This window comes from Hermetia illucens, chromosome 5 (genome assembly GCF_905115235.1).
Source record: "Hermetia illucens chromosome 5, iHerIll2.2.curated.20191125, whole genome shotgun sequence".
In the NCBI taxonomy this organism is placed as follows: Eukaryota; Metazoa; Arthropoda; class Insecta; order Diptera; family Stratiomyidae; genus Hermetia; species Hermetia illucens.
The window spans coordinates 6,314,908-6,329,310 of NC_051853.1; the positions used below are offsets into that span (position 1 = coordinate 6,314,908).

Below are 14,403 nucleotides of genomic sequence, written 5' to 3' on the forward strand. Positions count from 1 at the left end.
GACAGGCACCTACGTTAAAATCCCAAGGACTTAACTGGCCTCCTACCAGCAATATTCTTCTTGAGACGACCACCTGAGTGGAGTCTTTGTAGTGTTATCATGCCGCAACTAATGGATGCAGCGGTCAAGTTGTAAAGCGCAACTTCATGAATTGGGTCAACGAGGGACTCTACCCGAGACATGGACGTAATCATCGTAAAACTCTCGCAAGGAACTGAAATTCAAATAATCGAACCCAGAGCATATGCTCTCAGAGGAACATACCGGTTCTCATGGTATCGGATGAACTCGACTGAGACTTCTTACCAAGAACCACTTCAGATGAGTCTCTTCCAAACTCGGGTCTAATTGCCTTCTTTGAGTACGTTGGCATGCTGCTTTACGGCAACGAAGTCTTCCCACCAGTCATATACCCCTTTACGCCCGGAAATAATAATTATTTCCAAGAAGGGAAATATGTCCTATGCCGACATCTTCCGAAAGGTGAAGTCAGACCCGGAACTGAAGGATTTGGGGGATAGTGTAAGCCGTATCAGGCGAACACAGAGAGGGGACCTGATGCTGGAGTTAAGTAGATCCGCCGACAAGTCGACCGATAACTTCCGCGGGAAGGTAGAAAGTGTACTAGGAGAGGAAGCTGAGGTAAGAGCTCGGAAACAGGAGATAGTGTTTGAATGCAAGAACCTAGATGAGGTCACCTCACGGGAGGACATCTGTGCTGCGCTAAAGCAACAGTTCAACCTTAGCGATATAGACCAGAGTGCTATAAAAAGGATGAAGAAGGCAGATGGCGGCACACAGACCGCTATTATTACTTTGCCGGCGGAATCAGCGATTAAGTTAATTACCGCGGGCAAGGTAAGAGTAGGTTGGGTCGTGTGCAGGCTCAGGGAGCAAATATCTCTAAAGAGATGCTTCAGATGCCTCGATTTCGGCCATTTTGCGGCGGCATGCACTAGCCAGCATGATAGGTCGAGGAGTTGCAGGAAGTGTGGGGAAAAGGGCCACCTCATCAAAGATTGCACCGGAGATCCACGGTGTATGTTATGTAGTGGGAAAGAGGGCGTGGACGGCCGGCATATTGCGGGAAGCAGCAGATGTCCGGTATATAGGAGGGAGCTGAACCGCACAGGCAAATGAGATTGATACAAATCAATCTCAATCACTGTGAGGCAGCTCAGGACCTGCTTTCGCAAACCATTCGAGAGTCGAATGTCGATGTCGCGGTTATTTGCGAGCCGTACAGAAACTACGGCGGTGCGACTTGGGCGGTGGATGCGTCTGGCAACGCCGCAATCTGGGCGTGCGGAAGACAGGCCATTCAGGAAGTCATGGCCCCCCCGGCAGCCGGTTTTATAAGGACGAAGGTCAACGGTGTCCATATTTACAGCTGTTACGCTCCTCCTAGTGCAACCTTAGCACAATATGAGGAGATGTTAGACAGTCTGGTGTTGGACGCTAGAGACCGCAGCCCTAAAATCATTGCGGGCGATTTCAACGCGTGGGCCCTGGAGTGGGGAAGCCGATCGACGAACACCAGAGGTCAAATTCTGTTGGAGTCATTTGCGGAGCTGGACATCGTGCTGGCCAACGTTGGATGCGTGCCCACCTTTCGAGGAAGAGGGTCGGGTTCGATCGTTGACCTGACATTTGTTAGCACTTCACTGGTGAGGGAGATGGCTTGGCAAGTGAGTGAGCACTACACCCACAGTGACCACCAGGCCATCTTCCTCTGCATTGGGAACCGGGGAACCAGTCAACGACGCTCTGGAGGTGGAAAGGCTAAAGCGGTTGGCTGGTCTATCGGAATTTTCGACGAGGAAACATTCCTGGCCGCATTGGAGGGAGTCCATGATCCGGATGGAACAGCGGTGGAAAGGGTCACACAGCTGTCTCAGCGTGTAACCGAAGCATGCGACGCTACGATGCCACGACGACGTTTGCGCCACGGCAAGAGGCCAAACTACTGGTGGAACACGGAGATCGCTGCCTTGAGATCCACCTGTCTCCGAGCGAGGAGACCTTCCCACAGGACAAGGGGAAGGCCGGAGCACCAGGAACGTGAGGAGGAATACAGGGATCTGCGAAGCAACCTTAAGAAGGCCATTCGGAGAAGCAAGCGGGAATGCTACCAGAAGCTTTGCATGGAGGCTAATACGAATCCGTGGGGTACAGTCTACCAAGTTGTAATGAACAAGATCCGCGGGCAAAAATCACCTCAAGTGACATGCCCACGGCTCTTGTTGCAAATAATTACAATTCTTTTCCCGCAGCAGGAACAGGACGAAAGAGAACCCCAACTGGCAGCTCAGCAGGACGTCTTCTCGATCCCTGATGTTACCGAAGAGGAACTTTGGGAAATCTGCAGACGTATTGGGGACAGCAAGGCTCCGGGATTGGACGGAATTCCGAACAGGGCTCTGAAGGTGGCGGTCGAGGCCAGACCAAGGTGGTTCGCAAGCACATTCGAATCGTGCATGGCGGGAGGACTGTTTCCCGCCCAGTGGAAGAGGCAAAAGCTGGTGTTGCTACCGAAGCCCCAAAAACCACCCGGCGTGCCCTCTTCATATCGCCCTATTTGTCTCTTAGACACCATGGGGAAGATGTTAGAGAGGGTGATATACAATAGGCTGCTCCCGTTCATCGAGCTTGCGGGTGGTCTTTCGGAGCGGCAATATGGGTTTCGGCGAGCCCGTTCTACGGTCGATGCAGTAGCAAAGGTCGTGGAATTGGCTCGAAATGCAATGGCCATGGGCAAATGCTGTGCTCTGGTGACGCTGGACGTCAAAAATGCTTTTCACTCAGCCAACTGGGGCTGGACTAAGGGCACTTTGGCCCAACTGGGTGTTCCTAGCTACTTGGCTCGGCTCATCGAGAGTTACCTTTCGGACAGACTTCTCTGGTACGAGACGGACGACGGGCCGAAGGAGTACATTGTGACAGCAGGTGTGCCTTAAGGTTCTGTGTTGGGACGGTTGCTGTGGAACATAATGTACGACGGAGTGCTTGGCCTTCGCGTGCCGGAGGAGACAATGCTGATTGGTTTTGCGGAGGACCTGGCGGTAGTTGCAATTACAAAGCATCCCGAGGACGTGGAGCTTTATGCAAATGAAGCCATTCATACCATCAAGTCATGGTTACGAATGGCCAAGTTGGACCTGGCGGACGAAAAGACGAAGGCGGTTCTTATTACCAACCGTAGGAAGAACAACACAGTTACCATCCGGGTTGGTAATCGTGAGGTCGTTTCAAAATCGGTCGTCAAATACCTGGGGGTGATGATCGATGCCAAGCTGAGTTTCAAGGGACACTTGGATTATACGCGAGAGAAGGCAGCAAAAGCCAGCTCATCCCTTGCAAGGATGATGCCTAACGCGGGAGGGCCGAAGTATAGTCGCAGACTACTCATCGCGGGAGTGGTGAGGTCGATCCTTCTATACGCGGCCCCTGTCTGGGTGGGAGCGTTGAACCACGCTGTCAACCAGAGGAAGTTAAGTTCGGCATACCGGCCAATTGCGCTAAGGGTGTGCAGCGCATTTAGGACGGCGTCGACGGAGGCAGTGTATGTCATCGCAGGAATGATCCCTATAGATCTTCTAGCGAGCGAGGCACACTGGCTCTACGAAAAACGGAAGGCAAATCCAGCCGAGGTGAATGCGGATTTCCGAAAAGCCATCAGGAGAAAAAATCCAGTTTAGGTAAAACCGAAAGCATTCGCGCCTAAGTGAAGAACTCGTTTGGGAAGGATGTCACAGTTCGGGGCCAATTGGAGGTACTGGAGGAAAAATTCATCGTGAGCTTGAAAAAAACCAATGGTAATACTCAAACCCACAATGCGACTACCAGTGGAGGCATCGCAAAAATTATTGTCGGCCGGAAAGGTTTGGATTGGAAGGGTTGTCTGCCGCCTGCGAGAGGTTTCATTAAAAAGGTGTTTCAAGTGCCTCATGCCTGGACACTTCGCGAAGACATGCGAAAGGTGTTAGTTGAAAGGACGTATTGCCAAGGGGTGCAATAGGGACTCCGAATTTCGATTGTGTAAAGAAAAGGAAGGAAGGGATAACCGACACATTGCCGGAAGTGGTAGATGCCCGGAATTCAGGAAGGCTTTGACTACAATGAAAAACTGATATTTATTAAAATAAACGTCAATCATTGCAGGGTCGAACAGGACTTACTGGAGCAAACCACTTATGAATCTCAGATGGAAATTGCCATCATAAGTGAACCCTACAGAATCCGTGACGGTGGTGTATGACCGACTAGTGGGGCGACGATATAGGCGTGCGGTCGCCAAGTTATACAATGCTCCATGAGTTAGTCGGTCAGTGGTTTCGTGTGGGGGAAAATAAGCAGTGTGTACGTGCACAGTTGCTACACCCCATCCAATCTCACATTATCTGAATTTGAAGACACGTTAAATAACCTTGTTCTCGATGCTAGGAGATGAAGTCCAAAAGTGATTGCCGGTGATTTTAACGCTTGGGCCCTCAATTGGGAAGGTAGGGAGAGAAGCGCAAGGAGCCGAAGTCTAGAGAGAGGGTTTTGACCAGTTAGATTTAGTTTTGGCCAATGAGCAGTTTTCGCAAAGGGGGGTCTTCCGCATTTGCAGACCTGACTTTTGCCAGCCTTATACTTTAGTGAGGACTACACCAACAGCGATCAGTGAACGTTTTAAGGAGCTCTCCTCGTAAGCGCATATAAATTGAAGAGCGCCTATAAAATTGTGATAGCACGGTTGAGAGGCTGGTCATCCTTGCAGATCAGGTGCCTTCTCTCCTCTTGAGAATCATCAAAGGATTATTGCCCCAGCAAAGGAGGGACACTGAGACATTTCAGAGATCTCTGAATGTGGCGACAATTCCTGCATTAACCACGGACAAGCTGTTGGAGATCTGCAACAATCGTTCGAAGCGTGCATGTCTGAGGGGATATCCGCTACAGTATGGAAACTGGTATTGTTGTCTAAGGTTGGTAAACCTCCAGATGAACCAGCCTCTTATAGACTCTTATGTCTTCTAAACCTTTTGAGGAAAATGTTCGAGTGGGTAATTAACAACAAATTACTCCCGATCGCCGAGAGTCGAGGGGGCCTTTAAGACCGGCGGTATGAATTTCGTAATGCCAGTTCTACCATTGATGCCATCAAAATGGTTACTGGATTGGTTGAAAACGCAATTCACGGAGGGGCAGTACCAGCAAACATTACATGGTGGTGACCCTGAACTTGAGGAATGCATTTAATTCGGCCTAGTGGAACCTTATATGAAAGTGCCTGGCAAGGATTGGTGTTCCCACTTCTTGTATGACACCGATGATGAGCCAAGGGAGTAGGTTGTCTTCGCGGGATGTCCACAGGACTCCGTACTGGGCCCATTACTGTGAAACATCATGTACAAGGATGTACTTATCCTTTTGGTTCTAGAGGAGGACTTGTGTGGAGTTGCCAAATCTCCCATCAGGCGCGTCCCTTCGTGCGGATAAGGGAATGCTCGGCGAATGTGTCATGGCCATGCACATGCACGAATCCGGAGATGTGCGTGTATGGGCATGTTTATGCGCAGGCCGGGTAGGTGGGAAGTAAACGCCCACCCGTGGATAAAAATTGGCTATGGGAAGGATACCCAGAAATAACACCAAACATAGAGGAGCAGAAGAAGAATGAAGTTACGGTGCAGGGCTTCGGAAACCCAGTGCCGGCGGTTTTTGGGAGTGAGCAAGCGGGCTCCCGGCCGTCGATATCCAACGACCGCAGTGCCTCAGTAGTGGGAACCTTGGCTACTGTGGCATCTAATGTTACAAGCGTACGGGAGGAACTTGAACTGGCTCCAGTGATGGATCCGTTCAGAAGGAGCTCGATTTTTCGCAGATCCCCTCCCACACGGGCACAAGTCCCCACGATCGCTACCCCCAGTGGGAAGCGTATAGCGGGAGTCTTCGATGAGGAAGAATCACTGACGCCGATTCACCCGAGCCATGTTTTGGGCAATGATCGGTCTGGAGCTGCCTTTACTGCCCTCGGTAAAAAGATCATGGAGTTGTGTGAGATTATAAAGGAGCGCAGGAACATTCACCAAAATATAAGGGCCATGATAAGAGGCATCCGTTTGACGTACGGCAAGGCCCAGGATGAACGAGTAGGGAAGTCGCCGATTGGAAAAGTGAACCAGACAACTCAAGTAACGCCGGTTCAAAACACAAAAGGGGAGAAACCGGGGAAGAGGCTGCGCGAGAAGCTGAATGACTCAACAGGCCAGCAAACCCCGAAAAGAAAAAAGGACTCAACTCCCAAAAAGGCGAAGTTCATGGAAAGTACGTCTGAAGCTACCAGGGAAAATACTGCAGTGGCTACCTCGAGAAAAGGGATCGAACCTTCAAAGGCGGATACGCAAGCTTGGAGGAAGGTAGAACCGCGGAAAAGAAATTATCGGAGGAAGATTAGACCGGAGGTGATTTTCATTTCCAAACGAGGCGAAGGGTCATACGCCGACATTCTCAGGAAAGTGAAGGCAGACCCCGAATTCACCAATTTGGGAGACAACGTCAGCCGTATTAGACGGTCGCAGAAGGGAGATCTTATGTTGGAACTTAAGAAATCCAAGGATGTAACCGCGGACAAATTCTTAAGCCAAATCAGGAAGACTTTAGGGCAGGAAGCCGACATAAGAGCTAGCAGGCCGGAGATCACTATAATCTGCAAAGATATAGATGAAATCACGACGAAGGAGGAGGTTCGCGAAGCGTTGGAGAAACAGTTCGATCTTGCCGGACTACAAGAGTCAGTGGTAAAAACGCTAAGGAAAGCCTATGGGGGAACACAAACCGCCATCATCAGCCTACCAGTGGAGAACGCATTCAAACTGTTAGCAGCAGGGAGAGTGAGAATAGGCTGGGTTATGTGTCGCCTTAGGGAGCAGGTGGTGTTAAAACGGTGCTTTAGATGCCTTGGCTTTGGTCACATTGCGAAGGCATGCACTAACCCAAATGATAGGTCAAAGCAATGCAGGAAATGCGGAGTAGAAGCCCATATCAGCAAGGACTGCGGAGCTGACCCAAATTGTCTACTGTGCAAAGGTAAGGAGGGTGTGGACCATTGGCACATTGCGGGCAGCAGCAGGTGCCCGGAATACAGGAGAGCCCTTAGTACAAATCGCAGATGAGGTTGATACAAATCAACCTCAACCACTGTGAGGCGGCGCAGGATCTACTCGCGTAAGCCATCCGCGAGAAAAACATCGATGTGGCCATACTAAGTGAACCATACCGAAACCGCGGTGGTAGCGTTTGGGTCAAAGACCAAACGGGCCAAGCAGCGCTGTGAACTTGTGGAGAACAAGCCTTCCAGGAAATAATGGAGCATCCGGAGGAGGGCTTCATCAGCGTGAAGGTGAAGGGCATCCACATCTACAGCTGCTATGCTCCACCCAGCGCTACACTCGTCGTGTATGAGCGGATGCTTGCTGCTCTTGTTTTGGATGCAAGAGGACGTTGGCCGATCATATTAGGCGATTTCAATGCGTGGGCTCTTGAATGGGGCAGCCGGATAACTAATGCCAGGGGACGTGTTTTCCTCGAAGCATTCGCGGAGCTGGACATGGTACTGGCGAATGTTGGGTCTTCGTACACTTTCCGGGGAAGGGGCCTGGGGTCTATAGTGGACCTGACATACGTGAGTGCCACTTTAGCCAGTAGAATCGCTTGGCATGTCAGTGAGGACTATACTCACAGCGACCACCAGGCAATCTGCATAGAGATCAAGGGCGGATCGAGCTCGAAAAAGAGTTTTCGCAAAATGCCGGGTGGTATGCTTGGCTGGACAGTGAAAGCGTTCGAGGGGGACACGTTTTCCGCGGTGCTCAAATCCGACATATCCCTGAATGGTACGGCTGGAGAGAAAGCCACCTAGATCACTCGATGGGTGACGGAAGCATGCGATGCTACTATGCCCAGAAGGCAATTGCTCCCCAGTAGGCAACCCAACTACTGGTGGAACAACGAAATCGCAAGTTTGCGAGCCGCATGTTTTCGGGCAAGGAGGCTTTGCCAGAGGCTCAGGGGAAAACCCGGTGGTGACGGTCGAGAGGAGGCACACAAGCAATTGCGTGGCCGCCTAAAGGAAGCCATCCGGAGGAGCAAAAAGAACTGCTTCAAACAACTGTGCGACCATGCCGACATAAACCCTTGGGGCGAGGCTTACAGAGTGGTGATGAAAAGGCTGCAGAAATCACCCCAGGTGACCTGTCCGCGCCTCCTGAAACAGATTGTTACCACTCTGTTCCCTCACCACGAAAATAGGGGAAGGTAAATTTTTGTCCAGCCAAATGATGGCATAATATCGCCTGTAACTGTGGAGGAGCTGCGGGAAATATGTGGTAGGTTCGGTGACAACAAGGCCCCAGGTTTGGATGGCATCCCCAACCGAGCTTTGAAACTGGCAGTGAAGACTAGGCCCGACCTTTTCGCCAACACCTTCGAGGCGTGCCTAAAAGAAGGAATAGGAAGGGTGTTGCTTCCGAAGCCTGACAAGCAACCTGGAAACCCAGCGTCGTATCGTCCTATCTGCCTGTTGGATACAGTGGGGAAGATGATGGAGAGAGTTATCTACAACAGACTCCTGCCCATCGTCGAAGCCAGCAATGGTTTGTCGGAACACCAGTTTGGTTTCCGACGCGCCCACTCTACGGTGGACGCAATTGGCATGGTGGTAAACCTGGCAAAAGGTGCACTGATTTCTGGCGGCTGCTGTGCCGTGGTGGCGTTGGCCACTCGGCCAACTGGAATAGAATTAAACGGGCGTTGGCTGACATAGGTGCCCCCGGATACTTAGCGAATTGGTGGAAAACTACCTCTCAGAGAGGACTCTCTGGTACGGGACGGATGAGGGCTCCAAAGAGTACATTGTCACAGCCGGGGTACCACAGAGATCGGTACTTGGTCCCCTGTTGTGGAATATCATGTATAATGGGGTGCTTGCTCTTCCCGTCCCAGAGGGGACTACGATTGTCGGCTTTGCTGATGACCTAGCTGTGGTTGTTGCAGCAAAACACCTAGAAGATGTGGAGGTTTATGCAACAGAAACAGTGAGAGCGGTAAAGTCCTGGCTAGAAAAGGCCGGGCTGACCTTGGCGGACGCGAAAACGGAAGCGGTCTTAATAACGAAACGCAGGAAAAATAACACTGTAAAAGTGGAGGTCGGTGGACATACGGTCGTATCAAAGCCGGCTATCAAATACCTGGGGGTAATAATTGACACCAAATTGAGTTTTAGGGAGCACCTAGAGTATGCATATCAAAAGGCAGCCAGTGCCACCACGGCACTTGCAAAAATGTTGCCAAATATTGGTGGGCCGAAACATTGCCGGAGGTTGGTGCTAGCCGGAGTGGTGCGCTCCATCCTGCTCTACTCGTCGTCTGTGTGGGCAGAGGCGCTTGCAAACTCTAAGAGACGGAAGTAGGTGAACTCGGTTTACCGACGGATGGCTTTGAGGGTTTGCAGTGCTTTTAGAACCACATCAGATGAGGCAGTATTGGTGGTGGCAGGCATGATCCCGGTTGACATTCTGGCCAAAGAAATGAGTGTCCTGTACAATGCAAGACATATGGAGGGGCATGCACAGCGTAGAAACGCGGCAAGGTCAGAGTCGCTTGATCTCAGGCAACGCAGATGGGACGAGTCTGCGAAAGGTCGGCGGACGCACAGGCTCATTCCCAACATTAGGGTGTGGCTTGAGCGAAAACATGGGGATACTAACTACCACATTACCCAGTTCCTCACGGGACACGGTGGTTGCTACAGGCAGTATCTGCACCGCTTTGGGTTGGATGATTTTCCGAACTGTCCCAGATGCGATGGCATACCGGAGGAGAGAAGGAGCTTAAACCAGGTGCTGGGCAGAAGCGGGACCCCGGAGAGCTTGGTTACTGAGATGCTGGAGTCCGAGGAAAAGTAGCTTGCGGTTGGTTCCGCAATCATCCAAATGCAGGAGGAGTTGCAGAAGGAACAAAGAAGGAGGAAAGCTGGAAATAGGAGAAGGATGAGTGCCTGAGAGCAAACCTACCCGGCGAAGTAATACCTCAATGGTGGTCCCGCGGGGCTGGGGCTGGAGCTGGAGAGACCGGGGGTGGTTTTTAGTGGGTGTAAATCCCACACGTGCCCGCTGTAGTTCCGCCGTTCGGGCGGCGGAGCTGCGGCGGACGTGTCCTTCTAAGATTTTCCACCTCCGTGTACGCACAAAAAAAAAGAGGAGGACATGGTGGTGGATTACGCCGATCATACGGCATTGGTTGCAGTCGCAAAGCATCTAGAGGATGTGTGTTATACTCTTGTGACGCAATTAGTACTGTTGAGTCCTGGTTAGAGAGCTCCTTGCGGAGGAAAGCGCACAAAGTGTCGGAAGCTATATTACGCCTGAATTAGAATGGGCCATCACATCATCTTTTCCAAGCCGACCATCAAATACTTGGGAGTGATGACAGATACGAAGTTAAGTTTTGAACAACACGTGAAATATGCTTGTGACAAAGAATCCACGGCGAGTATGACCCAGGCAAGGATAATACCGAACCTGGGAGGGCTATGGTATACTTGTAAGCTACTTATTGCCAGGGGTGGTGAGTTCGACCTTGCTTTTGGTTTTTGCGGGTAAAAATCCGACAATCTTCTGAAGCTTTCCACTTCCACTTCTGGCGTGTCTACGCCAGAATCTTCTGAAGCTTTCCACTTCCTCACAAAAAAAGACGGATAAATATTGAACCGATTTTAATTAATTTTTAAAAAAAACATGGAAGAAGAGACAATGGAGTAAATAGGAGGTGTGGAGATATTCAGAACAGAAGATGCGAACAATCACTTGCCTTATTGGTTAAGACCTTCTGTCGTAGAATTAAATCTTTTATCTTTTTTTTGAATGTTGGCAGTTTAACAAAGATTTTTAGTATCTGATACGGTTTAATCCGCACCGTGACAACATCTGCATGTATTTTAATTACAAATCAGTTCCTGTTGATTTGTCTAATTTACATCGACCAACAAAAGATAAAAAATCCACCAGGGTCTGCGAAAAGTCCGAATCACAACTATAATTTGTTATTTACAGCGAATTAATTTCTTTTCAGGTTTGACGAGGTGTGGTCATATATGGTCATCACATATCAAATGACTTCTAGAGTTAACTTGGAATCTGTTGTCGTTTTCATCGATGATTGCCTCTCAATCAGATGCGTTTAAGTTGTTTGGGTTGTTTTCCATCGGGGTCGGTTTCAAGATAAGTAAGGCCCAGATCGTCTAGTGTTGAAGCTTAATTATTAACAAATACGAAGTATCTCCTTATTAAGTCAGAGCTGACGTAGCATGTAGTCGTGTCTAGCTTTTGGAGAAGTTCATTCTATTTAGATTTTTGAAAAGAGATAGAATAGATACTTTGAGGTCTTTTTAGTTTTTTTCAGTCTATTTTGGTAGCAAACAATGAATGGCTGATGACGCGAGGGTTCTGGTAATCAATGAAGTTTGAATGTGGGGAAGTAAAGAGAGGCAGGGCTTCATTATTTTAATAGAGATCTGATAGAATGAGTAGCAGTTTGATATGATTTAGCATAATAAGATACTTAATGAAAGATACAAGTGGTAACTTAATAAAGCTTCAGAGATGGTAGAGTGGGGGCTAACTGCAGACCTGTAGGCAGCACGAGACCTGCCAGGTCCATAATTTATCCAGCATCAGTACAGTCATAGAATATTCTTCCACATTACAGTGACTGTTGAGACCATACAAGATTCCATAAAATAAAAACAAGATACAGGCTCAGTTTATAGTTAATTTGCATACTATTTTTCCAAGGTGAGTTCTCGTCTTTTTTTTTGATTTAAATAAACAAAAATAAAGCCAACATGCTTTCTGGAATTTTAAGTGGTTGGAATTGCGTAAAGGTGGCGTCAGAAATCAACGAGACAGGTGGAACTGAAGAGCTGGTCTCTCTCTATGGATTAGGTGAGAGAATGGATGACCTAAGTCTATCCAGATAATCACTTACAACTTAGCTAACTGGTTTTACTTCAAATTCTAGTTTTCTCAATGAGCATGCAGAGTAGTGGGTGTAAATTGATAAACTGATGATTGCTTCTGGCTATCCAACGACCACACGCATATCAAAACTCGTGGAAAATCCACTTGTTTACTGCGCAACGCGATCAATGATCGATCGATCAGCTTCAGTACCGAAAATGGTAAAATGGTTGCTGAAGCATTTCACCTGACCGAAAGGGAAAGTAACGAAAGTTTGTTTGTGGAATTTGGAATCGGTAAAAACTATCTAAAAATTTTAAGTGCATGCGGCTGAATTTCATCCCACTCGAACCATGCACTTAGACCAATCGTAATAGTACAACAATGAACTAAAAGTCTATGAGTACTTTTAAGGGCTTTTAACACCTACCTTTGTTGGTAAAGTTCTGCACGATCATCTGCACTTCCTTGACGACGTGATCGCTGGTACTGTTGCATGGGTGACGGTCGGACCCCATCATATTTATTCTCCTTTCCATAGATGCTTCCTCCATAGGGATCCTCCCCAAGGTAGTAACGTTGCTTTGGACTTGTCATCATATCGAGGTCTGATGATCCGCGACGATCGATTCGCGAACTATGGTGATCACTGCGGTCACGATCGCGTTCACGTTCACGCCGTCCGGCTGCTGTTGAACTACTAACAACGCTTGATTCGCGATTGATTGCCATCGGAGATTGTTGATGTCGTTGATCGTGAATTTGTCCACCAACAATGTGACTATCAATAACATTATATTGTTGATATGTCGAACCATTTCCGTTGATCGGTGGTGGAGTCAATTGCTTATTGTTACTATCTTTTCCGTGAGATGGTGATGGCGATCGTTGACGACTGCTGCTTCTATTGCTTTTTGATTTTATCTTGAATTTTCGCTCGGCACTGGCCGATCTAATTTTTCCAACTAGTTTCCTTATAGAGTTTCCAATCGCCTGTCCAACTTTTGAACCTTGCTTAGGAGGCGATACCGAGGGTGGTGGAGTCGGGGTTGAAGGAGTCTGTGTTTGGGTGGTTTGTGTCGCGACTGCAGGGCGATGGTGATACTGATTTGACTGTCGACTGGTGGATGATGATTCGGAAGCAAAACGGGTTCGTTGGTTGGGTTTTCGAGGGATCTCATTCTGGCGATACTGAGGAATGTAGGTTGGTGAAGCTGAACGGGAACGAGGTGGAGGAGAGTAATCCGGTGGGGGTTCTTCGAAACTTTGTCGGCGAATGGGGGACGGGGGTGAGTAGCTTTTCTGAGCATGTAATCTTTTCTCTATAGCTCGTTTTCGTTGTGGCACAGTTGGGCGGGCATCGGTGTCATATATGTCGGGTGAAGGTGATCGGATGCCACTATCGGGGGTATGAAGTTGAGGTGTCTTTGGTGGCCTTGTTTCCGTAAAATATGTTGAGGAAGATACATAGGCTGAATCATCCCTTTGAATCAAAGAGCTTTTGTACTTTTCGCGTTCATCATCGACTTCACGTAACAGAGAAGATCGAACGTCTTCCCTGGAGTCTTTAACATATCCTGAATCTTCCCTCTTCAAATACCCGTTGGTTTTCCTATTTTTAATACCTCGATCATAATCGTCCTTGGAATCTCTTCGATATCTGAGATCAGTTCGAGAGCCGCTCAAATAGCCTAGATCCTCTCGTTGCGCACGAATCGTTTTTGAGTCATCACTGTCCTCCCTGGAGTCCTTTCGATAGCGAAGATCGCTCCTCGAGCCAAAACCCTTCTTCTGCTGAAGAATATCTTCTTTTGTAACGTAATCATCTTGCCTCAGTTTCGATGAGTAGTGAATGTCATCCCGCGATCGTGCATGTCTCATTTTATTCTTCTCTAAAGTCCCTTTCAGTTCATCGTGGAAAGCCTTCGAAGCGAAATGTTTCAAGGGGGTGGATTCTTTTCGTTCGTTCCAATTCGAAATTCCTTGGAAATATTTCTTTTCGGCCGAGGATGAATCTCGTTCCGGTACAATTACTTTAGAGGGTGACGACAGGCTACCGTTGGATATAGTCTTTTTAAGAGGTATTGTTGTGGGTGATGGGGATGAGCTGCCCGCTTGGGCCTGATTAGATTTGATCGTTACGTTGAAAAACGTTTTCTTTGTAGGTTCAATCTCGCCGTCATGTGAAGATGTTGTTGATTCACTGCCAAAATGAGATTCCAACCATTTCATAGTCTCGCCTTTGCGAGTTTCTTCCTCCCGATCAAAGTCAAGGGGTAGTTTGGTGATCGCATCCGTACGATCGGCCATTAGTGCTGCTTCTGTGAGAGATGTCAATGATATTTTCAAAAATGTGATTTAAGTCGATGTTAAAGCAATTATACATCATCAAAATTAACCA

At 48.6% G+C, this 14,403-nt stretch overlaps 1 protein-coding gene across 5 annotated transcripts in view; it reads right to left on the reverse strand.

Moving 5' to 3' along the window:
• The window catches only part of LOC119656695, a 554,004-nt gene that overhangs the window by 23,296 nt on the left and 516,305 nt on the right, over positions 1–14,403 (reverse strand). For all 5 annotated transcript variants that reach the window (XM_038063198.1, XM_038063195.1, XM_038063194.1 and 2 more), the window contains one exon: positions 12,433–14,323. In XM_038063198.1, coding sequence (XP_037919126.1) covers positions 12,433–14,323 — 1,891 coding nt within the window. The remainder of the gene's footprint in view (positions 1–12,432; positions 14,324–14,403) is intronic.